Consider the following 23,183-nt stretch of genomic DNA (forward strand, 5'->3'; position numbering starts at 1 on the left):
TTGGTTTGTTAGTTTTGTTGGTGTTTTTTTTTTTGTTTTGTTTTGTTTTGTTTTGTTTTCCCTCCACCTAAAGCCAGAGCTTTTGGCATTACATGTCTATGAAATAATTCTATTCTAGTGTTAGGTATAGCAGATCACATGAAAATATACTTTAGCTGGATTGCTACCCTTGTTACCCTCTACCCCCAAGTTCTGTTCTCCAAGGAGTAAGTACAACTTGGACAATGAAGTTAACTTTGTAATCATGAGTCCTGACTTTTACATTGATCTGCCTTGAGGATGGGTTGCCCTATACTGTTCAAAGTGCTGGATGTACTGATAGTATTTGATAACCCACAAACAAGTCATCATTTTCATATGCTTGTGGGAGTCTTAAGGTATCTCCTCTTAGGCTGGAACAATTTCTTTCAATTTTTAGTTTTCTTCAGATTGTAACACTGACATTATTTTATGTGCTACTGTCAGATTTTTATTGCATTCACATTATTCTCATTCCCTGTTACATTATTCTTATTCCCAGTAGGTACCAACAGTATTTCTCTTTGCCTAAGATAAAATTCTGTTGTTATATCTCCCTGTCTGGTGCCTGCCCTTTAAAGTGGTGGATTGTTTGTGTGAAATGACTCATACAGCTGTGCTAATGGAAACATTAACTGTTGTCTATCTGAATGAGGTCAGGCAAAGAACAAAGATCTTTTCCTTTAAAAAACAACAGCAAAAACCAGCTGCAGGTACTTGTCTTTGTTAATGTAACTTTAGTGATGAACCAGCTACTGGCTTTTGCAGAAAACAGGTTACAGAAGCATAACAGCCAATCATTCTATCAAATGAAGTGCGGAGGAGGTAGTGAAGCCTTGAATATTCTCTCAATACTGCCTTTGTGCAGGATGGACTTCTCTGACAAGAAAGTGTTGACACCTCTCTCTGTTACTAAGCCTTTGACAACAAAACTATCTTATTCTAATTTGCCAGTACACTAATAATTGCAATTAAATATCTGACATATTTCCTGAGTTGCTTTTCTTAGAAACAAAATTGCTTAATTAACATGCTGAGCTATTGCTTTGTAACTACAATTGTTACACTTCTTCAAATTTTGTCATACAAGTTTGGTAGTGTTTTTCTAGGGAAGCCATCACTGCTGTAAACAAGGACAGTGAAAAAGATACAACAACAGTTACAATTTGAAAACCATCTCAGTAGCCATCTCTAGATATTAATCTCTGTAGAGACTGGTAACCAAAGGATACCAGAAGTCCTTTCCTCTTAGCTGTCATTTGTGAAAGAGGCTTTGCCACTCTTGCCCTTAGTTTTGTTGGCTGATGATGTTGCCTTACCATTACTGGTACTAAGGGTTGTTAGGTGTTCATCTTCTAAATGAGTGGTAGTTGCTTTTTAAGTGTCACTTGCCTTTGTACCCTGTCCTTTTTATCCTGAATGTTTCCATCAGGAATGAGAGCTCCTGCTAGCTACAAGCTACAAGCTACAGGTGCCATGCTTATTGCCATGGTTATTGCTCAGAAAATCAGTGAAGGTAAGGAGACTGAGTGCGGTGTAACATGTGTGCATGGTGCAGGACACTGCACCTCTACTGTCCAATTACCCATGGCTTTTTCCTTGGTGTAGCTATGTCATTAAGGCTTACCTCCATAGTCTGCATAGTTACGTGTTTTTTATGACAAAATGCTAGTTAAAAGAGCGAACATCAGACATACCCTCTGAAGTGAAAGGTATTGTTTAAGATCTACTAGAAAGAGCATTGTGTGAGTAGGCCAGGAATAAAAGGGAGAATGCTACATACAAGATCTGGAGAAGAAGCCAAGTAATTGAGTTTGGGAAGAGGCTCCTGAACACTAATGTGCTTGCTGCAGTGCTTTCTCAGACTGTTTTCTTATCTGCTGAGGTTATAATAGATCAAGTTTCCTTCTGATCTGCTCAATTTAGCCATTCCACACTTTACTGCTTGACACTTGTTTCTTAGATTCATCAAATAATAATTAAAAAAAATAACACCTTGTTTTCTCTGAAACCATAACAGAGACAATCCTCATTTGAATAACAGTGGTGAACTCTTTAAGTCACTGTTTATAGCGACAGTTAATCTTGTAGCTCTCTGATAAAAGTGTCCTGAGTTTATGTCTCATTGTTCTGACAATAGCAAATCCTAACTTAGCTTTTCTGTAAAATGGTATGCATTGGTTAATACAGGCAGGAAAATCTTCATCTTTTAACACATTATTTAGAAAATTGTTGCAAGAATACTTAGGACATTTGAAAAAAGCTGTGTTGAAAATTGGATCCTACAGATGCCCATCTGGAGGCACAGTTGGAACCCTTTAATTATCCTAAGTGATTTGTTTCACCTGTTTACAGTGTGTTTATAAAATCGAATGGAGAAAAAAGTAATCAATTCAGGGCCAAATTATAATGGGAAATTGGGGTTGAACAAAGGAAGAGGCTGAGAGAAAATCATAATGCTTGCATATAAGTGTCTTGTCAGCTGCAGAAAGCCGAGAGCACTTCCTTCATGAATACACAGATGCTGTTGCTCCCTGAAAATAGAAGCTGGTTTTAAAACTTTGTCTCCTAGTATGGATGGGATCAGGTGGTAATTAAGAGATTTTGTTAGGGAAATTGTGATGATTCCCTGCCCCTTCCTTAAAACATAGATGTGAAAAATCCAATTAAATGTCTCTCTAAGGTGGGCACAGTAGATTAAAGGAGGAGGAATGAACTGTGAGGTTGTAGAGGCATTTTTTAATTAATGAAAAACAAATGTTCAATTTTTACATTGTCTTCTGCCTACTTAGTGCAAGGCTCAGTCCTTTCTTGTGCAACAAATCTGCGTTCATTCATTTAAGCTGATTTTCTCTGAAGGAAACAGCTACAGGAGTCTTTTAGGACTGTCTGACTGTTGAAAGAGACTGATTTTTTGTTGTCAAAAGGATCTGCAGTGGGTGATGTTGCTGTTATGCAGTTTTCACCTTGAAATGAACAGCATAAAGAAAGAGCATATGACAGTGTGATAGGAAAACAAATACACTGTGCAGTTGAGAGGTCAGTGCTTGTTCCCTGAGGGGATGAGTTGGCATTGATTTACCCAAAGGCACATGTGCTACTCTTAGGGAATGGCTGACTTGGTTTGGGTTTGTTAAATCAGGATGTCCAGAGCTTTGCTTTTCACCACCTCTTATCAGACAATTTAAAACAGAAATATTGAAATTTCACAGTATGGCTGAATTCTCATAAATTATGCAGTGTTTTCTACTTGAGAAACATTTCAGTTGTCTGCACTGAGCTAGATTTTTGTAACTCTGTTGTTGATTTTACAAAAGGTGTGCTATATTTATGAATATTAATAGAGACGAGCTAACCATTTTCTTTGGTCTGTCTCATAAATAGGTGGACCCACTTCCCCTGACAGAATGGCTTCTGTTTCTCCTGTTCTTTGGAGTGAGTCCAGATGGCTATCTAGGACCAATCCCTATGCAAAGTCTAAAAAAACTGCTCCATCTGCACAGCCTACAACGATTCTGTTCTTGCCTACATTTCTGACACTGCTACCTGAATGGCTGTTTTTTTTTCTTACTAGGATAAATACCTAGGGCAAATATTGAGATAGATAGTTGACTCCTTCCCCGGTTATAGGTCTGACAGTTCACAATGTCAGATCATAAGTAGTTAGTTGACACGTTGGATCATTAACTGACTATAGCAGTTTGGTACTGAATAATCATTTATTATGCACTAAAGTTTTATTTCAGTGGAAGGTATGAAAAAGAAGCCTTCCTTCACAAAACACAGACCTATTACAGCTGCTTGTGCATGCATGTAAGTTCTTTGTGATAAGAAGCTTTCTGCTTTTCATTAAGATGACTTCTGCTGGCTAATACCAAAGGGGAAATGCAAATCATTCACTGATCCCATCAAAATCAGGGGCTTTTCAGGTGGCCAGCAAAAATTATCCTCAGGTAATTTCTTTCTCGTGCCTAGAATTGATTTAGAGGCCAATGATAAACTTTACACAAATGTGAGGTTTACTTTACATTTTTACTTTACATTTACTTTACATTACTTTTACTTTTGTTTAGTAAGCTGCATTTGTTCTGAAATAACTTAGTTTTAGCTAGACACAAATATTGTAAATGATACAAATTTGTGTCTTATTTGGAGAATAAATCAGAAATGCATGCCTGTAGATAATGATATTCAAGGAAAAAAAAACCCTCAACACTAAAAACCAAGTATTAAAACCTCTTTTAATAGTTTCCTATTAAAAGATTAATTCCTATTATTTCCCGAGCTATGGATAAGAGCACTGAGAAAATGTATTGAAGTCTGGGACATTGTCTGAAATGAACTTGTTCACTTGAACATGTAATTTGAACTTGTCAGATGTTTGTTCATGCTTTGGATGCAAAGACCTGGGTTAGTTAGTTGCTGCTCTAAGTGTCTCTTTTACTCGTAGGCTCATGAGCCTCATTGTTTTCATTCCATCTTTTGAAAACAGCTTGTCAAGTGAAGTACTTACTCAATGCAAAAATAATAATAATTAAAAAAACCAACAGTGATGCCTATATTTATTCCCAGACTGTCTCAGTATGATATTAGCAATGTGACTGACTGAATATTTTTTACAAAGAATCCTAGGATTCTCTATAGTTGCTAGATCACTATGAGCTTATACAACAACAAGAAATGGGTTATTTTTCTCGTCTCTGACAGTCTGAATCCTGTAGCTTATTGGATCAGGATATTCTGCGGAACATTTCACCTCTTTTCTCAGAAAGAAAGAAAGAAAGTCATCAAACTATGAAAATCATTTCAGGACCCCAGGCCATGTGGTGAACTTAGAAATGACATTTCAAAACGGAGTCCTTTATGGTTCACCTCTTGATTTTTGATCACTTAATGCTCTTCTGCTCAACATTTTCTCTCAATTTCCCAGGACTAATGTTTTTAGAGAGCAGGCTAGTTACTGGAATCCAGAAATATCTCATGATTCATTGTGAAATATACATTTTTGGAACACAGAATATGGAGAAGGGATTTCCCATTTGGATCCTATTGTTTGATTGGCAACATAGTAATAGTAAAAATAGAAATAATGATGATAATTTCTTTGCATTTTTCTTCCCATGATATATCTTGATCAAGGCTGATACAATGCTATAAAGTGATCCATTGGTTTGGGAAAAAAAAAGCTGTGTTGAGCTTTAGTCTAGGGAAAAAGCAGATGGTGTTTTCTGTACAGCTACGAGATATCAGAGGGAGATAAAGCTAATCAACAATCAAATGTGAAAAAAATGATTATGCAAACCGAAACATACAAAAAACAGACTAGTGAGGTTACAGAAGCTCATTTCACTCATCTCTTTGAGTGAACATGCTCCTAGATATAAGGGGGAAGCTGAGGGGAATACCACCTGTAAAGCACAAGAAAGCTGTAAAGAAACTAATCTTACTTTTGTTTTTCTCACTTCTGTGTTCATCTCTCTCTCCCTGATCTTCAGTGCAAATTCTGTTTTCTTATCTCTGTACATGAAAATCATTTGAGATGGAGTTTGCAAGAAGTGAGAGGCCAAAGGCTGCAGTTCTGTTAGGGCTGAGCTCTGTGCAGGCAGTGGCAGCCTGCTGGACAATATAGTTTTTTACTGCGTAGTGGGGAGCTAAGTCCAAAAAACTTGATACCATGGCCACATTCAAGTTCTCTTACCAATATATGCACTGGTGTACATGGCATGTGTTGATGCTAATACCATAGACCACAACGTGGGGTCAGACCCTCTGTGTGCCAAATGGATTGTGTATTTATACCTTGTTATACAAGCTTGTTACAGAAGACAGAATACCTGTGACTATGTAGAGGAATTATTGATAACAATCAGTAACTGAGAAATGTTACTGAAAGGTAGAAAACTGACCTATGAATATGTGTACTTCTGCAGATATACTGGAAGTCTAAGAAATAGAGTGGGAAACAAGAGTGACAAGTTTACATAAGGATGTTGGTGAAATAAGCATACTAGAACTAGGAAACTGGGGATTAGGAACATAGCATTGTAATATTACGGTTCATTAAAAAAAGAGATTAGAGTATACAAGAGGAGTAATAACACTTTATTTTAAATATAGTTTAAAATCAAATCAGGTAAAACAAATGTATTTGTAAACCGTATAGGATGTTATGGTTTAAAGCTCCAAGTGTGACTCTGAAAAGGTAAACTTTGAGGTTACACACTCAACTAATGCACAGTAATAATGCTGACATGCCACAGGAAATTAGGCTACAAGGGAAGCTAATGCAATAATAGTAGAAGATAACAGTAACTGGTGTACACATAAAATAAACGTTTGGACAACATTAGTGACTCCTCTCCTCTATGGAGCATCTAAAAGGAGAACAACAAAGTAGACAAGGCTTAAGGAAGCTTATTAAAAAGAAGTGCGAAGGATAACCAGAAGGGAGGGCGGACTGTGGTAGGACTCAGTCATAGTCTGAAACAGAGATTCTCTAACTACCCAGTGTTTTATTAGTAAAGGCTGAGTTAATCTGGGGTTTGATGGGAGTTCAGCAGTGTGAGCACTATGGGCCACCAGAAATGAATGCTATTGCACCTAACTCTCAGCGCTACCTTTAATTGCTAAATCCTCCTGAAAATACAGTTGCAAGTACAGTTCTGTGGAATAAGAAAAAGGGCAGCACATTCTATCAGATGGACCAAAAAAGGGGAAAAGATGAAGTTATTATTGAAATGGGACTTTGACACACAGAGTTAAGAAAAATGGTGATTTACTTTGATAAGCTTCTGATTTGAAGTCAACTGTGGGACTGAACCATTATTAATAGTTCACTAAGGCTGCAAATTTAAAAAAAAAAAAAAAAAAGAATTTATGTAAACACCACATGTAGAGAAACTGGAATCTGATATTTAAAAAGATTAGGTCAAATTAGTGGCTTTCTCCTTCTTTTCCCAACAAATTGTAACAAAAAGTTACTTAGGACTTTCCTTTGATATGAGCACACCATTTTGATACTACAGTGTTGACCTTGTGTTGAGCAGCAGCAATGCATAATTTTTATGTATTTATATTTGTATGATCTATTGGCATATCTGTAAATCATTCTTTTGAATTGCTTTTGCATGTAAAGAAATTGAATACCTAAGTAATAGTTCTTCAAACAGCAGAAGTTTGTTTATGTACTAGGAAGATGTTGTAAGACATGAATCGGATCAGCAACTACTCACTGTTACTGTTGGAACACTTGTTTAATTCCACAGCAGTTGCTTTTACAAATAGTTAAACTTAATGAAATAAAGGAAGCATTATGGAATTGCTGAGAGAACAATAATTGAGGAAGTCATTCTGTAGATATGCTAATAACAGGAAAAATATTCTACTGGTGGCATGATATTTTATGCTGTATTGCTATGGCTCCAAACTTCTGCCTTAACCCTCAGATACCTGCAGAGAATTTGTAGGTCTACACACAGAACTGGTCCTGGAATGAGACAACCTTGGGATTGGACTTGAAAAGTTCCTGCATACTATTTCCTGCATGCTAGAAACTACAAGGAAGGGATAGTAGGTTTTCAATGACCAGATCAGGATATCCAGAATTGCATGGACAGACAAAAGTAAACACAGATGACCTTCTATGGTCGTGCACTGGCCACAGGCAAGGACATTTTGCCTCCAGAACCATTTAGGTCATCTTAGGAGCGTTTTATGGGTTTGCTCCCACATGGTAAAGAAACTGCAGTGAGTGCTAGAAGTGAGGTAAGCATGGTACTGTGCAGCTCTGGGCATAGGCTACAGGAATAAAAGAAGGCATGTGAAGCAGTGCAGTACAGAATCTCTGCTGCATTTGCCACTTGAGCTGGCTTGTTCAAAGCTGCCTGTGGCAATTCTGCAGTACACTGCAAGCAGCCTGAACAGAAGAAAGAGGAAAAAGATCACCAAGGAGTGGTCAAAAACATGGATAAATCCACACATGTTCAATGGCCAGGAGGTCATACATTGAAGGGAATAGTAATCTTCCATACTTTCATCCTCAACTCCAGAGCCAGCACACCCTAGAGCTGGAACTGCCCGCTCCACAGAAGTTCATGTCAGTTCAGTCATTTCACAGTGCACACATCTTAGACAGTATGGCCCACAGAAACCCCATGCACAAAATCGGATGTGAAAAGAAAAATAGTACTGCCCATGACCTCTGCTCTGTGATGCTTAATGTCACACTGACTCATTTATTCTCTTGAATGTTAATGTGGTCTAAAACGATCAACAGAGGAAATCTTTAGTGAGTTGCAAACCATGACTCTACAGATGTTACAGTTTCTGTTGCAAAATCATCCAACATGATCCCATTCTTTAACTCAGTTGCTTACTGAGTTAACAAACTCAGAAGCTTAACCCTAGCTTTTTTTTTTTTTTAATGAACATAACCATATAACAATGGGTTTACTGGGTTAAAACTAAAGCACAGTCTCCTTTCTGAAGCACTGGTTGAACTTTTGCAGAAAGCAAATAGAAATCAGTGTTTTAAAAAATATCCACCCAACTAATCTGTGCTATTGATTAGGGCAGACTACACATTCAGTGAAATTCTTCAGGATTCACTTATAATTATCAGTTTTCCTTTTGACACTGCAGAGAGGTAGCCAGGAAATGGTTAAAGGTGCTCAACACATCAGATGTTATTTGATATAAAAGAAAAAGAATGGCAGTGTGAATCAGGAAGGAGTGACAGACTGCTTTTCTGTTGGCTTTAAACCACGCTGCTTTAGTACTGAAGAGACCTCACCTAAAACAACATCGTAGAGTCATCATTGTTCCTGTTGTTCCCCCAGAGGGCTGAAGGAAGGGGGAACTGTGATTCCCTTGTGCATTTTTGAGATCAAAAAAAAGAATTAGAGGGAGCAGCAGCAGGAACTAACTCATTACTGAGCATCAAGTGTTTCACACTGTTACAGCAAGGAAAACATTCCAATGCATTTATATCTGACTATTGTGTTTTTAACAGTCAGCGTGGAGCAGCAAAGAATCCTTCCTTTTCCCAAAGAACTGCATATGTAAAACATCCTGACCTTCTTTTTTTCAGTTTCTTAGCATATTTAGGAACTTTCAGGATAGTTCTGATACTATCTGTGGATATTTTAGTCATAAGAATGAAAAAGCCTTCCTCAGAATGTCCTAGTAACTTGGCTCATCTGGTGACATGGACAGCTGTAGGATTAACAGCATCAATTAAAAAATTTTGTCCTTCTCAGAACCTTAAGCGAGGTGAGTATCTTTAGCTAATCTGAATTGGCAACGCAAGAAATCCTTGCCTGGTTAAAGACATTATCACTGGTTTTATGCTACCTCTCCTTTATGGAAACTAACAGTTGGGAACAAGATGCATCACTGGAAGGAGGAAAGAGCTCTGATCTCCTCCTGTCTTTACATATCTGAAGAGCAAAGAGATAGAGGAGTTGCTTAGACTCCAGTTTCCTCTTGCACTTACAACTTTACAGAACAAATATTCTCAGCATCTGGATGAGAATGCCATCCAAAATCCACAACTAGTACAGCCAACAGCAAATCATCCAAAGCACCGAGAACAGTGCAACAACATATTTCCATTTTTTCACCTGGAATCAATTAATTTCCAAAGCTTAAGAAGATTGAGTGCACCTTACAAAATCTGAACTACTGAAAGTGCTGCAGCTGTGCCACATCAATTCATGCAGGATGCATAACATGATTTTAATATATATGGAAAAGAGTTTTGTGAGCAATTTCACTGCATTACTAATAGGACAAAAAATAACGAAGAGAGGTTTGAAATACAAAGCAAGCTGCTTTTCAGAATGAAAATCCAGGAAAGTGTTGGTTTTCTGAAGCATGTGTTAAGTTAGCTTGCCAGTACAGCCCACGTGAAATTGATCATAAAGAAAGGAGCATTTCCTATGGGAGAATCACAGCACCTTCTGAGAAAAATGATCCATTAAAGCATCTATGCTGGAAATCTGACAACTGCATCTCCCCCTGTGCTCTACAGAGACTACAGCTGTCCTATTCAATTACTGTCAAGAGCACAAAGGTAAAGTTTTTCCCTGTCCTGTTTTCTTTCAGTCTCAGATGCTGCTTTGCTGCAAGTAATCAGAAAAAAGGAAAAACAACCAAGCACTTTGAATCCATGTTCTTACCTGAGCTTTGGGTATGCACAGATGGCAACCTAAATAGTCTCATTAGTTAAAATCAGGAGGAACCAGGCAGCTCAGCTCTTTTTGTGAGAAGAGCCATGAAAAACAGAGCCTGAAGTGATTTCTGAGGAGGAGGAAAATGCTTCTGCCAGCTGCAGAAATACAAAGAGGAGGGAAATTTGAAATGCTCTCCCTTTGCATGAAATCTCTACAACTCCTCATTGACATGAATTAGATGGCAGTGGCTGAGGAACAGGTGTTGTTTTTGCAGGTGGGGAAAGCAAAAACCTGAGCAATGACTGCTCTCACAGGATTATTACTAGAAGATTGAGCACAAAGCGCAGCTGGAGTGAGTGAGAGGGAGTGTAGAGTAAGCAAGAGTAAAACAAATGAAAGGCTGAAGGAGAAAGACCGAAGACAGAGGAAAAAAAAGTGCATTACGGAGAGACCTTGAAGAAGCACATAACAGCACAATCGATGAACTACTGAGGACTCTACCTCTCATCACTTAATGGTTGCTATGTCTGAATATTTATTTCAGCAGAGAAGTCTGATCTAAATTGCTCACCCCTGTGCTTTATCTCTCTTTTCTCACCTGTCCACAGCAATCGCTGTCATGGAGTAGATGCTGGCGAAGACAGCTGTGATGGGGAAGAAGTTGTGGAAACGGCAGTAAGCCTCTCCAAAGTACCACTCGCTGTGCAGTGCATAGATGAAATTGATGAGAGTATTGAAAGCAGCCATGGAGGCATCAGAGAAGGCCAGGTTCACCAGGAAGTAATTGGTCACGGTCCTCATGCGCTTATGAGCCAGGATGATCCAGATGACAATGAGATTTCCAAAAATGGCCACTGCCACCACACCACCATATGCCAGAGACCACAAAGCAATGCGCCAGGAGGGCTGCACAAACTGGTTGGAGAAGTTGGCTGCAAGAGGGGTAGAAGCATTTCCAGCTGGGACTTCCAGCGCCTGTCCCCAGGGGTCTCCTGCTGCAGCAAGGCTCATGTTCCACCTGCTGCTCATGCTTGCATTCCAGTTGGCTGTGGGGACAGAATTCATCTCGAATGTTGCTCTCCTTTCTTCAGGGAATATCTCTCCCACCTCCCACCGCCCTATCCTTCAGAATCCCCCCAAAAAGATAAGAAGAGGAAAGAAGGAAAAAAGAAAGTTAGGCAGCACAGCAAGGACTGGGAAGGAGAGAGCTGTCAGAGAAAGCTTTGGCTGTGCTGTTCAAACAGTTAGAAATGCTGTACTAGCTGAGTCAGAAAAGCTATCTGTGGATAAAGAATCTCATTCCTCCTCTGTGCAGCCACCTCTTGCTTTTGGTTTTGCTGAAGGAGAATGGGACTGGGATCTGAGGCACGTTTTATAGGCTTATGAGTTCTCAGCGTCATGAAGGGAGTGGAGTGATAAGCTCCATCGGCTGGTAAGACAACACCTCTTTCTCTCTGTTTTCTCTCCTCCCCTTTTATTTCATTCATTGTCAGCAGCAGCACTTTCAGGAGCTGTGGAGAGCACTACGAGGAATATGAATCCTTCTCTCATTTCTGTTGATATTTGTTTTATGTTGCCTTTCTTTAGCTTTCATCATTGCACATCTTTTTTAAATTGCCTTTTTGCCCTGTCTGTACAGAGGTTAATTAGCTGGCTTATTTGAACGTCCAAAAGACCAAGACTTTTTTTTTTTTATTAAAATTCTTTCCAGATCTGCTTTTCTGCTACTGTCTTTTTATTTTGTGCATGCTTTCCTTTTAATCATTCTGTTACCTACAGGTTTGTAACAGCCATTTCTTTCAGGTAAAGAAATACATCTCGTGATGCAATTAGCATCACAAAACACTTATAAAACTAAAATGTGACTACTTTTTCTGTACAGTGTTCATACTGGTTCCTGCAGAGCCATTTGCATATTCAGCAGAGACTGTTGAAACAGCCCTAAATATAGATGTACTTATATATGGGTAAGATACTAGGGATTTGTTTTCTTTGAGTGTTTGGGGGGAAAAAAAAAAAAGAAAAAAGAAAAAAAAAAAGAAAAAACCCACAAAGCATACTTTGACTTGATTTTTCTTATTTGCATTTATTTCACACTTAGCTTAGTACTATTATTATTTTGAGCAAATGATTTTTAGATTCAGTGATTTCTATACTGGTAGGAAAAGGTAAATGAGCAAATGGAACACTTCGTGTTTTTACATGCAAGAAGTCAGTTTTCTTTTTAATGTCAGCAATAGCTGGCATAGAGATTGCATGCTTTGTGCAAGGGTTGACTGCAAGGGACTTCAACTATCAGGTCTTTGCTAGTTAATTGGCAGCAGTCTTCAAGGAGAAAATGTGTTTTAGTGCAATCCACTCCATGCTTCAACAATTCAGAGCTGCTGCTACTTGTCATCATCTGAGATTTCAGCTTATAGCAGTGGGAGCAGTTCAATACCCCATATTAGCAGACACACATTCTACATATTTAAAAATAAAGAAAAATAAAATAAAATATTCCTGTGTGCCACTTCTTCCCTGCTTTATTTACCCATTGGAAGTACTGCATATTAGTTGCTGTGTCTTCGGTTTTAATTTGAATGCCTGAAATTGTGGCTATTTCTGTATTTCTAAATTCTTTTGAGGTCTTATCCACTGACATGATCCCAATCAGCAGCCTACAAGAGCTCTGCTGAAATCCACCTTTGCTACAGCATATCTAGAACCTATCCATGCACTGCACATCCTTCTCATGGGAAAACCATGGGAGTCAATCCCGTAGTTCCCTGTATTGCTTCCTACATCTTCCATCTGCATCAGCCTTCATCCTCTCCTTGGAGCTAAGCACGAAGGAGGGAGTAGTAGTTCACACACCATTTCTCTATTACTCCTTGTGTCCTATTCTCACAAGATTCCATAATAAGGAATCGCCAGAACAGCAGAGGCTGTAGTACTGCCATAGTGAATTGAAGCTGCACAGTGAATGGTAAACTAATCTCTGCCTTTTCCAATGCATGAGGAATACGGGACTCACTAATTACAGCAGAGATTTCAGCACCCAGCTCTTGACATTAAAATCTTCATCCATGACTCTCACATGGCTTTAAGCCAGAAAGCAGAAACCCAACCCTGTGCCCACCCTAGGAATACCAGACTGTACCCTTTTACTAAGTTGAGCTGTTTCCCACCTTTCCACGTGAGATGACCAAGCCCTTGTTCCCCATATAGCTTCTGAAAAAGCTCCTGCTACATCCAAAAGACTACAGCAAAGAGGTAGGTTGACCTGTCCTTCAGCACATATCTCACTAGCAATTAACTAATGAAGGAAAGAGTTAAGGAATGCAGCAATTGGCTCTTGCTTAAAAGGTCAGTTCACTTGAACAGTGAAGTCGGCTGTGCTTTTCTGTCAAAATTTGTATTGATTATACGTGTACTGATTGAAGTTTCATCAGTTGAAGCTCATCAGCTGTCAGTTTCTCAAGTAAGTTTTACAGCAACTTCGGTGAAAGCATTTGTATTTGCTAACTTATATGTAGCAAAATCTGTCTGACTGTTGAAATTTATTTAAAGGAGCAGTGCAAAGAACCAAGATTTTTTTTTTTTCCTCATTCTTGCAGAAAAATATGATAGTTGTAGAGCATATTCATTCTGGTATTTTCTTCTGAAACTGTTACAAGCATGCCATTTTTTTGCCCATTCCAGGTTACATATATTCACAGTGGGAATTTTTGTATAGGTAATATACAAATATACAATATATTATAATCAGTTTGAGAGTGTTTTCTCATCATATGCTATTTGCTGTTCTCTTTTGTCCTTTCATTGATAGCTTTGCACTCACACAGTTCCATGTGGTTGTAGTTGTTATATTTCCCCTTGCCATAGCTTCACAGAATTACTGAGGAAAGTGTAAGAAACATCCAAACTGTGATTAAGAAACTAACCATGATTGTCTGTAGTTCTTCCTTTCCCTTATATTGAAGCTATTTTATCACAGTTCCAACCACAGCTCTCCTGCTGAGCTTGAAGCAGAGGATAAGCTCTTGTCTTAGCATTTTGACTCTAAGGTAGATTTAGAAATTTTTCTGTTCTTTGCTATTTATGGAACTATGATTTCATCTTGTACAGATCTTCCAATGTAACTTGATGTTTTCATTTGAAGTCACTCTTCCACTAAATTCACTTGTACAGCATGGGAGAGAGCCAGAGAATATCAACAGGAGTTCACAAGTAGGGATTTATAGGAAGACAACATCCTGTACAGCATACTTATGTGGTGTGTGTGCTAACTTGCATCGCTGTAAATTGCAGTTGTCCTGTGTGGTCTTTTTCTTTTGCATACAGCACCAAGAGCACAGCTAAGTTGGCTTTTTTGGGGGATTTGCTTGCTTACGCTTAATTGCATGACCTCCTTTCTCTACCTCCTTACCCTAGATGAAAGAAGTGATCCTTCATCAGAAATTGTGGTGACCCCAGTTGTTTTCTTCACTGGGGTGTTACTCAGCTGCTTTTGTATCCTTGTACCAATCAGGCAAAATTTTAGTTACTGTAGGAGAATGTTAGCAATTTAAAAGTCTTAACACTGTCCTATTTTTTTTTGTGACTGCTTGTTCTCGTTGTGCTGCTGTCATGACAGTGTCAGTCTACTCGGATTTTGAACAGTTTGCTTTTATTTATGAGGCTTAATGCATAGCTAGAAAGCTCAGTTTGAATCTCGTTTTTGATTTTTGCATATGAATGCAAAATCTTTCTTGCCATCACCAACTGAAGCTGGTTCAGTAGGATAGCAGGCAACTATACAAGCATGTGAGTAAGGCTACTGAAGCAAAGGCGAGGTCAAACCCAGAAGTATTGCATATGGCTCTTCTTCACAGAGGTGGCTAAAAGTCTGGGAACAATCCCATTCACTGCTAGATCATTTAGTTCCCAAGTTCCCTGATCCTTAACCTCCCGCCTATGTTTCCCAAAAGCATATGGACTCTGCATGAATGCCCCATTTTTTTTGTTTTCCCTATTTTTATAGCAAAAAAAAAAAACCAAACTATTTTTCTTGTAAAACTCCCTATGGGAGAAATGTTACTATTTTCTCTATGTTAAAGAATGAAAGAATCAATAAACTATAGTACAGATTTACTAGCTCAGTAATTAAAATAATGCTTTAATGCAATTATTGGAACTGTGTATTTCCTTCTCATTTGAAGGATTTCCATCGAGGCAGGTGGGTTTCTCCAAGTGGTGGCTTTCTCCATACACTGTGGACTGCACCTGGGTGAATACTCTTGATGGGTGAATTATAAATTCATTTAAAAATTGAAGTTGTGGGTCAAAATGGCAATTAGTAATTAAATACAGTTAATAGCTGTAGCCAAAAGAATGTAGAGAAATGGGAGATTTTCTAGAGTTAATACTTCTATATGATTAGAAAGAAACCATTAAACTTTGTTTCAAAATTTGTTTTTGGAAAACAAACAGAATGCTATCTCTTTTTACAAACACACCAATAACATTTAAATCATTAGAAATCTTACTATGGATTTCCATTTTTGATCAGCCTATAAAAAAGGATTGACCACAAAAATCTGTTGTTGATTTACATTTGTTGCAGTTGTGTCTGAGAATCTACAGTGTTCTCTATATGCATACAGGTCTAGTCAGTGCTTTGAAATGCTTCTTTAAAGCTATCGGATTTTTCCACTGCTTTGTTTTTGTTTTTGTTTTTGTTTTTCCTCTCCTCTTAATTTTCTTTTTCTGTTTCCCTTCCCCATCTTTGGTAAATTTATGCCAGCTGCAAACTGGGATGAAGATTTTCCATCCCTTTCAACCTCTTAAACTAAACACAAGATGGAAATAATTAGAATAAATGATGACCGTCAAATTTTCTAGAATTATGGTTTGTGTATAAAGAAGTACTGAGATAATAGCAATGCCAAGACTCTTATGATCTGCTGATAGGCATAACTGGTGTGGTATAATAGGATTACATCTGCTGTTACTTGCTTTTTGAGGCTTGGTGTAGAAAGCTATCACTTGTGCCGACCCTTTTTCCTTCTAATTCTAAGAATAGGTGTAATAGAACACAAAAATACCAACAAAATAATTGAACATAGAAACTTCGCCAATACAATTAATTGCCAAGTATTTTTGTATTTAGGAGATCAAGAAAACTTCAGATTAGAGGCTTCAGAAAAGGGATGTTATTTAGTGTTATGTAGAACTAATGTGAGTGATGTTGTGGAGCATCTGTCAGTTTTCACCAATTGTTCCATTTCTTTTCTCAGTGTGAAATAATTTGTATTTAACTTGATTAGTTCTTGGAGTTAGAAATTGATTGGACGTTAGAGTAGACCTAAGGCATTTTGTTGTTTTTTGGCACATTAAAGGCATGGCACCATACTTACTCATCCCTCTTCTCATATATCTGCAGCTATTAAATTTATTAATGCATTGGTAGCCAGTTATTTCAAAGGGCTTTTCTTCACTTGAAAAGATATCTTTTGAAGCAGTATAAAAGATCAGGAATTGAAATATTTTTTCCCAGTGTCACGTCCCAGTGAAGCATTTGCCTCATGGCTTTTCGTAGAACTAGTTTCTTTAAAATATGTTGCAAGGAAATGTATTGGCTCTGCCTTTAACTACCTAGGAGATGAGAAGATTCCTCTCTTGTGAGTGGGAGTATCATAACGCAACAGAGATGCTATCCAATCCTTGTGCTAGAACTTGTGTATGTAAACAAAAGCAGTCTTTTCAGTGGGTATACAATTACTTCCAGACTCAATTTTCCATCACCTTTCAGGTCTACTATATAATAAATACTTTAGAAAACAATGGAAAAACAAGAATAGCCCTTCGTATTGTTGCAAAAAATATTACGCCTACTGTTTGGATTCACACTATCAGTTGAATGAGAGGTTCAGATAGCCACTATCCTGTTTTCAGACACTTCTGAAAGAAGAGAAGCCTGTGGTGGGAAAGAATAGGACAGTATAGATCTCAGCTAGATGCTTAATATTTAAAACTGAAATTCTAAAGTATGGCAATTAATGCAATTTCTTGATGCTTTGTTCACTGTGGTATTTGTGGATGTAATGGTGCAGTTTCTTCTCTCACTGTGGTGTATTTTTGTATTTGTGAGTTCCACAGTCTAGTTATGCATTGTAGGAAAAATTCTTTTATAATTTAAAGTGTTAGACTTCTCATTTCATTGTGTGCTATCCTAAATGTTAGTCTCCTCTTTTTCTTTCACTAAGGAATGTATGAGCTGAGGTTTATATAGTTGAAGAGCTAATGTGCAGAGTTGCTCAGTGACCCTGCTGTTCAACATTTCTTTGTTTCTAAGTCTTTTTTCAGCTGTTTTCATTTATTAAAAAAAAAAAATAGTTGTCATTGCTGAGCCTTTGCAAGAGATTTTTACAAGAAAAACAATTCCTGATTTGAATTGAATTTTCATTTTGGGAGAAATAGTTTTCCTTCCCACACTGTTTGTACATTTACTGGATATGTGAGGCAAAGATTACCATTTGCACTGGGGTTTAAAGGTGCCCGGAATGTAACTACATTCCCAAGCACTGGGATTGCTGCTATTAACAACATCTGGATTTCACATCATGATGTGTGTCATGGAGTGTCGATACCCTGCAATCTTGATCAGAGACAAAGTTGAAACATACAGCTGTTTTCTTCTACCTCCTGTACTCAGCTGTGTTTGCAACAAGTCCTGCATGAAGGAACAGGTGCTCAGTACCAGGTGTGATTCAGACAAGGGCATGCCTTGCTCTGATAATAAGCTCAGGCTGTCTGAGCCAAAGAATTGACTGAGGCCAGCTTTTCTTCTGGAATATTGTACTGAGGTACAGCTACGCTGAAACTGCTTTTAGAATAAAGTAATATTCAGCATGCATGAGGATGAGTTATTTTAGAGAGATTAAATAGCAATAAATAAAAATGCAGCCTGTTTTGGATCAGTAATAGATTTGCCAATTTTTTTTTTAATTATTTATTTGGGGGGGGGGGGGGGGAGGGATAACTTTCATTCTTCTTTTATGAAGGAAGTAGTGATCCTACCTCAGCCATTGTGAGTTTTGATCTTCAGATCCTCCCAATGGTCTAAATGCATTTACTTTTCATTATTACTAGCCTTGCTTAGCCCTCTGTTTTATAACTACTGCACATGGGATATGACTACAGAAGTGGAATAGCTGGTACAGTAAGGTGCCTGTCTCTGAATGTAATTTGAAATGTACCACTGTTCCGTGAAAAATAATTCTTATCCATTTACTTTCATGGTCAGCTATGGCTTTAAGAGGAAAACACATTATGCAGTGTGCAAAGCTAGAAATTTTTTGAAAGTGCTTAACATTTTTTGTTTGAAAACATAAACAGTATTTTAAATATTGTAGATTGATCTGAGGAGTTTTAGCTGATAGCAGTATGTCTGGAGAGAAGGGAAAGGAGTGAAATGGATTGTGATGCAATAAGCATTGTCTTGGAATATTGTGACTAGATTTCTTTCCTGCCATTATTCTTTTTGTCTTTACATTCTTCAGTGCAGTCCTTGAAACAAATTACTGTGAAGTCTTAACTGAACTAAAATGTTCTTCAATTGCTGTGCTGTATTTTCTCCAGAGGGAGACAAATTATTTGCAACTGTAATTATAGGCATACTTGCCTTTTCCTCCTTTTCCAGCTGCTCAAGTGCCTGTCTGATGTCATAAGCGAGATCAACTAGTGTCTTACTCATGTGCATACTCATACACATTTGTCCTATATCCTTCTTTTCTTTTAAATCATTTCAGTAATGATTTTCTGTTTTTCAAATTTGCATTTAACAACAGGATTATGGAGTCACAAAAATTAGAGATGAAAATTATTTCTATTAGAACTTGCAGGTTTTGAACCTGTGGTCATCAAACCAATGATTAGCTGCTGTTGCAATTTGAAATTCCTCAGGACCTGTTTGTAAGTCATTCAAATATTTCAATCAAAAAGACGCCTACACCAATCAATACATCAATCAAAAAGACACCTAAGAGCAACACAGTTTTCTCTGCCTCCTGCGGTGCTTTTTCCAGTGCTTACATTCCTTCTAAATATTCAAATTAAGGGGAATTTTACTGGTAACTTTTCTCTCTCTTGGGGTTACTGAAATATATGTCATATATAATAAAATGTGCAAGTGTATTCATACATAATAAAATTCCTATTTTAAGCTCTTAAGCAAGATGGAGAGACACAAATGGAATCATAATAACTCAGGGCTGAGTGAAAGCAGGAAATAAGATTTTCAGGTAATTTATCCATGTAATTCATCGAGCATCAATGACCCGTGTGTGTTTTTCTGTTACCTGAAAAGAACAATTTGCTTTTTAACAGAATGCTCCAGAGCTGTTGTCATAGGTTCACATGCTTCTCGCCAATAGATAAATTTGAAAACATCATTTTGGCTTCAAAATTTGTGGATCAGTTGTATATGTAATATTGTTCAGTTGTATATGTAAAGTATGAAATGACTTGAATATGCTGAATCATACTTGTAGTACTTGGCTTCAGGTGATGTGTGAATTTCAGTTGTCTAGCTGTGGGGCTCTGATTGCAGTTATAACAGTAATGTATGTAGATGTGTCTATGTTGCCCTTCCATTTTTATATTTTGGTAATACATTAAACTATAACAATGTGAGAGAGTATTGAGAAAAGAAAGCAAGAAGAAAAAATTAAGTTCAGATAATAGCAAATTCATAGACTCACTGAATTCTCATAGAATGGCTTGGGTTGGAAGGGACCTCAAAGATTATCAAGTTCCAATTTCTGTGCCACAACCAGGGCTGTGAGCAACCAGATGCAGTACTAGATTAGATTGCCCATGGCCTACCCAGCCTTGCCTTGAAGCCTCTAGGAACAGGGTATCCACAATCTGTTTGAGCAATCTGTTCCAGCACCTCATCATTCTCACAGTAAAAATCTCCCCCCAGCATTTAATGCAAATCTCCCTCCTTTACTTTCAAACCATTCCCCCTTATCCTATCGCTATCTACCCTTATAAAAAGATGATTTTCCTCATGTTTATAAACCGCCTTTAAATACTAGAAGGCAGCAGTGAGGTCTCAACACAACTCCTCTTTTCCAGACTGAAAAAGCCCAGTTCCCTCAGCCAGTCTTCATAGGAGAGGTGCACCACTAGGTGGCCATCCTCTGGATCCTCTCCAAAAGCTCCACATCTTTCTTGTGTTGAAGGCCCCAAACATGGATGCGGTACTCCAGATAGGGCCTCACAAAGGCAGAGCAGAGGGAACAATCCCTTCCCTCAACCTGTTTGCCACCCCTCTCTTGATGCAGTCCAGGATACTGTTGGACTTCCAGGCTGCAAGGGCACACTGCTGGCTCTTGTCTGGCCTTTTGTCCATCCGAACCCCCAGGTCTTTCTTTGGCAGAGCTACTCTGAAAGAGTTCTTCTCCCTGTCTGTACTTCTATCTGGGATATTAGTTAAATACAGCTACTTAATTATGCAATACTGATTTTAGCGTGCCCTCTGATTGAATCCATTTGTCTTTAATATATACTAGTGATATTGATTATAAAGAATAAATAAAGATTTCAGAATTGACCTGACAAGCAGTTTTCCTATTATCTTACTTTCAATATTGTATTAAGAGAATATTCAATGTTAATTGCTTCCTTCATTAGAAAAGAATTTCCATGAATCCTTCTCCATACAGCTTTACAGGCAGTTTACTGATTTGGAAGAAGATCTACAGAGTATTTTCTAAAAAGCAGTATAATCTCCCCTATGTTAGAATACTGTCTGATTGGAATGCTTATATGATAACTCGTGCTGGTAGCACAGCAAGAATTTGTAACTTTTTTCTTTGTTGTACAAGGAAAATATGCAAAAGTATAAACTTCCATGTGATTTTACATAATTCTTATCACTTTTATTAAAAAAAAACCAAACAACTTCTAAGTACTGGAACAGTGTATGAGTCAAAGGGCTGGAGCACTTCTCCTATGAAAAAAAGTTAAGGGATCTGGGCTTCTACGGGATGGAAAAGAGAAGGCTTCGGGCAACCTTGTTACAGCCTTCCAGTGTTTGAAGGGAGCTTATGAGCAGGAGGAGTGACTTCTTACCAGATGTAATAGTGATAGAACAAGGGAGAATGCATGTAAACTAGAAGAGGGGAGATTTAGCTTTGTTCTGAGGAGGAAATTCTTTACTCAGAGGGCTCTGACACTCTGCCCAGAGCTGTGGGTGCCCCATCCCTGGAGGCGCCCAAGGCCAGTTTGGATGGGGCCAGGGCAGCCTGAGCTGGTGGGGGGCACCCAGCCTATGGCAGGAGTTGGGGCTGGGGGGTGCTTAGGTGATCTTTAAGGCCCCTTCGAATCCAGAACATTTATCATTCTATGATGCTGTGACAAATGAGTCTTGTAATTTCTTTTGCAGGAAATGTACAATAAGTAAATAGAAAATCTGTAGCTGCAAATTCTGTATCAAATATAGGAGAAAGTGGTTTCATAATGTAGCTGATCTTGCATATGAATTGTGTCTTCTTGAAATGGAAATAAAGGTTAAAAAGAAAACAGACTTGGCTACTCTCTCAAATATGGGAAGAGTATTGCTTTTTCCCAATCTGCATTTTGGAAATTAAGATTTGTGACCTGCCTACTTCAGAATTAATTTCTTATTAGGCTGTTGAAGTGCAGATTGAGATGGAATCTGAACTTTTTTTTGCATCCTAAAACAGTGTCACATACTGCATGCTCACTGTAATATCTACTGCGTTTGCTTCCTTATCTGTCAGTTGGAAAAAAAGCTTTCAAAAGTGATGTATGATGAATATGGTGTTCCTTAGAAATGCCATTCTATTCCAAAACTGTAGAGTCTCTTTGGCCAAAATGTTTGCTATTTTGCTTGTTTTTAGGAGAAACAGAAAAATGCCAAAATTCAATATGATCTGCCTACATGGAGTCTTATGAAACTTGTTATTGAAATGATAATGTCCTAAGGGTTATTATTTTTCAATGAAAGTTAAAGCTAAATGTTTTGGATTTATTTTTTTCATTTTGTGTCTCTCCCTAATGTTCAGTTAGTTTTTCTGTTTCACAATGCTGCTCCTTTGGGATTGGGATGAAAAAACAAACAATTATGACCGGATTACATACTGAATGTGTGCACTTGGTTGGTGTTCAGCGAGTTACATTGCAGTCCAAAAAATATGAGAAAGTATGACTGAATACAAATCAAGCGGAAGACTCTTGGTCATAGTGACTCCCAAAAAGAGAGTAAAAACTAGTGACTAGTAAAAGTGAAGGAGAGGATGAGAAATGAAGAGGGCAGTTTTGGTGGTTTTCCCTAATGAAAGATATCTGGAAACATGCTATTGTAATTTCATACCCCTGAGTCCTCCAGACACTGAATATTTTTCCTCCAAGTTTACAGCAAATTGTAGATTGCTCCTCAGTTTCTGTTTGCTCAGTAAAATGCTTTTTAAACCAGTTTTATTTGCAAGGTCAGCAGTTTTCTTCCTCACTTGTTTTTATATTGCTTAGATTTTAAGGGAAAACAGAATAATTGCATGTTGAGACCTTTAGAAAAAGTAAATAATCACATTTAATATCCATTTAAAAAAAAAAAAAACAGTTGTAGTGGAGATAATCTAAGGAGAGCAGATATAATTCAGATATGAAGTGAGCCATGATTTCTATGTTCATCATAATTCTAGGAATAATTCATAGTGCTGAATATATCTTCCTTGTTTTCACCATCTTGTGTGATAAGGATGTTCTCTGTTTTTGGAGTCTGACTCATTGATCCTTTATTCTCAGTGACTTCTGCACACTAGAGATGAAGTCCTTTCTGGATTAGGTATGGGAAAGACTTTCAACACAGTTGCAAAGAGTCATTGGAGAATTAGCAGTTAAACCAAATGTTTTGTTACTACCTTTCCTGCTTCTAATATGTCTATTAATGACTAACAAGCTTATAAACTATAAGTGACTTCTAATTACAAATTATTTTCA

The 23,183-nt window shown here is 37.8% G+C and overlaps 1 protein-coding gene and 1 long non-coding RNA gene across 2 annotated transcripts in view; one reads left to right on the forward strand and one right to left on the reverse strand.

The window, feature by feature from the left end:
- TACR3 (tachykinin receptor 3) overlaps positions 1–11,616 on the reverse strand; it is a 30,610-nt gene extending 18,994 nt beyond the window's left edge. Inside the window, exon 1 of the mRNA XM_052683032.1 lies at positions 10,789–11,616. Within this exon, the coding sequence (XP_052538992.1) occupies positions 10,789–11,255 (467 nt within the window). The 5' untranslated portion in view covers positions 11,256–11,616. The remainder of the gene's footprint in view (positions 1–10,788) is intronic.
- LOC128080652 (uncharacterized) overlaps positions 1–23,183 on the forward strand; it is a 156,090-nt gene that overhangs the window by 62,623 nt on the left and 70,284 nt on the right. The gene's annotated exons all lie outside the window — the stretch shown is intronic.

The sequence above is a fragment of the Tympanuchus pallidicinctus genome, unplaced genomic scaffold (assembly GCF_026119805.1).
Source record: "Tympanuchus pallidicinctus isolate F22 unplaced genomic scaffold, pur_lepc_1.0 scaffold2, whole genome shotgun sequence".
Lineage (NCBI taxonomy): Eukaryota > Metazoa > Chordata > Aves > Galliformes > Phasianidae > Tympanuchus > Tympanuchus pallidicinctus.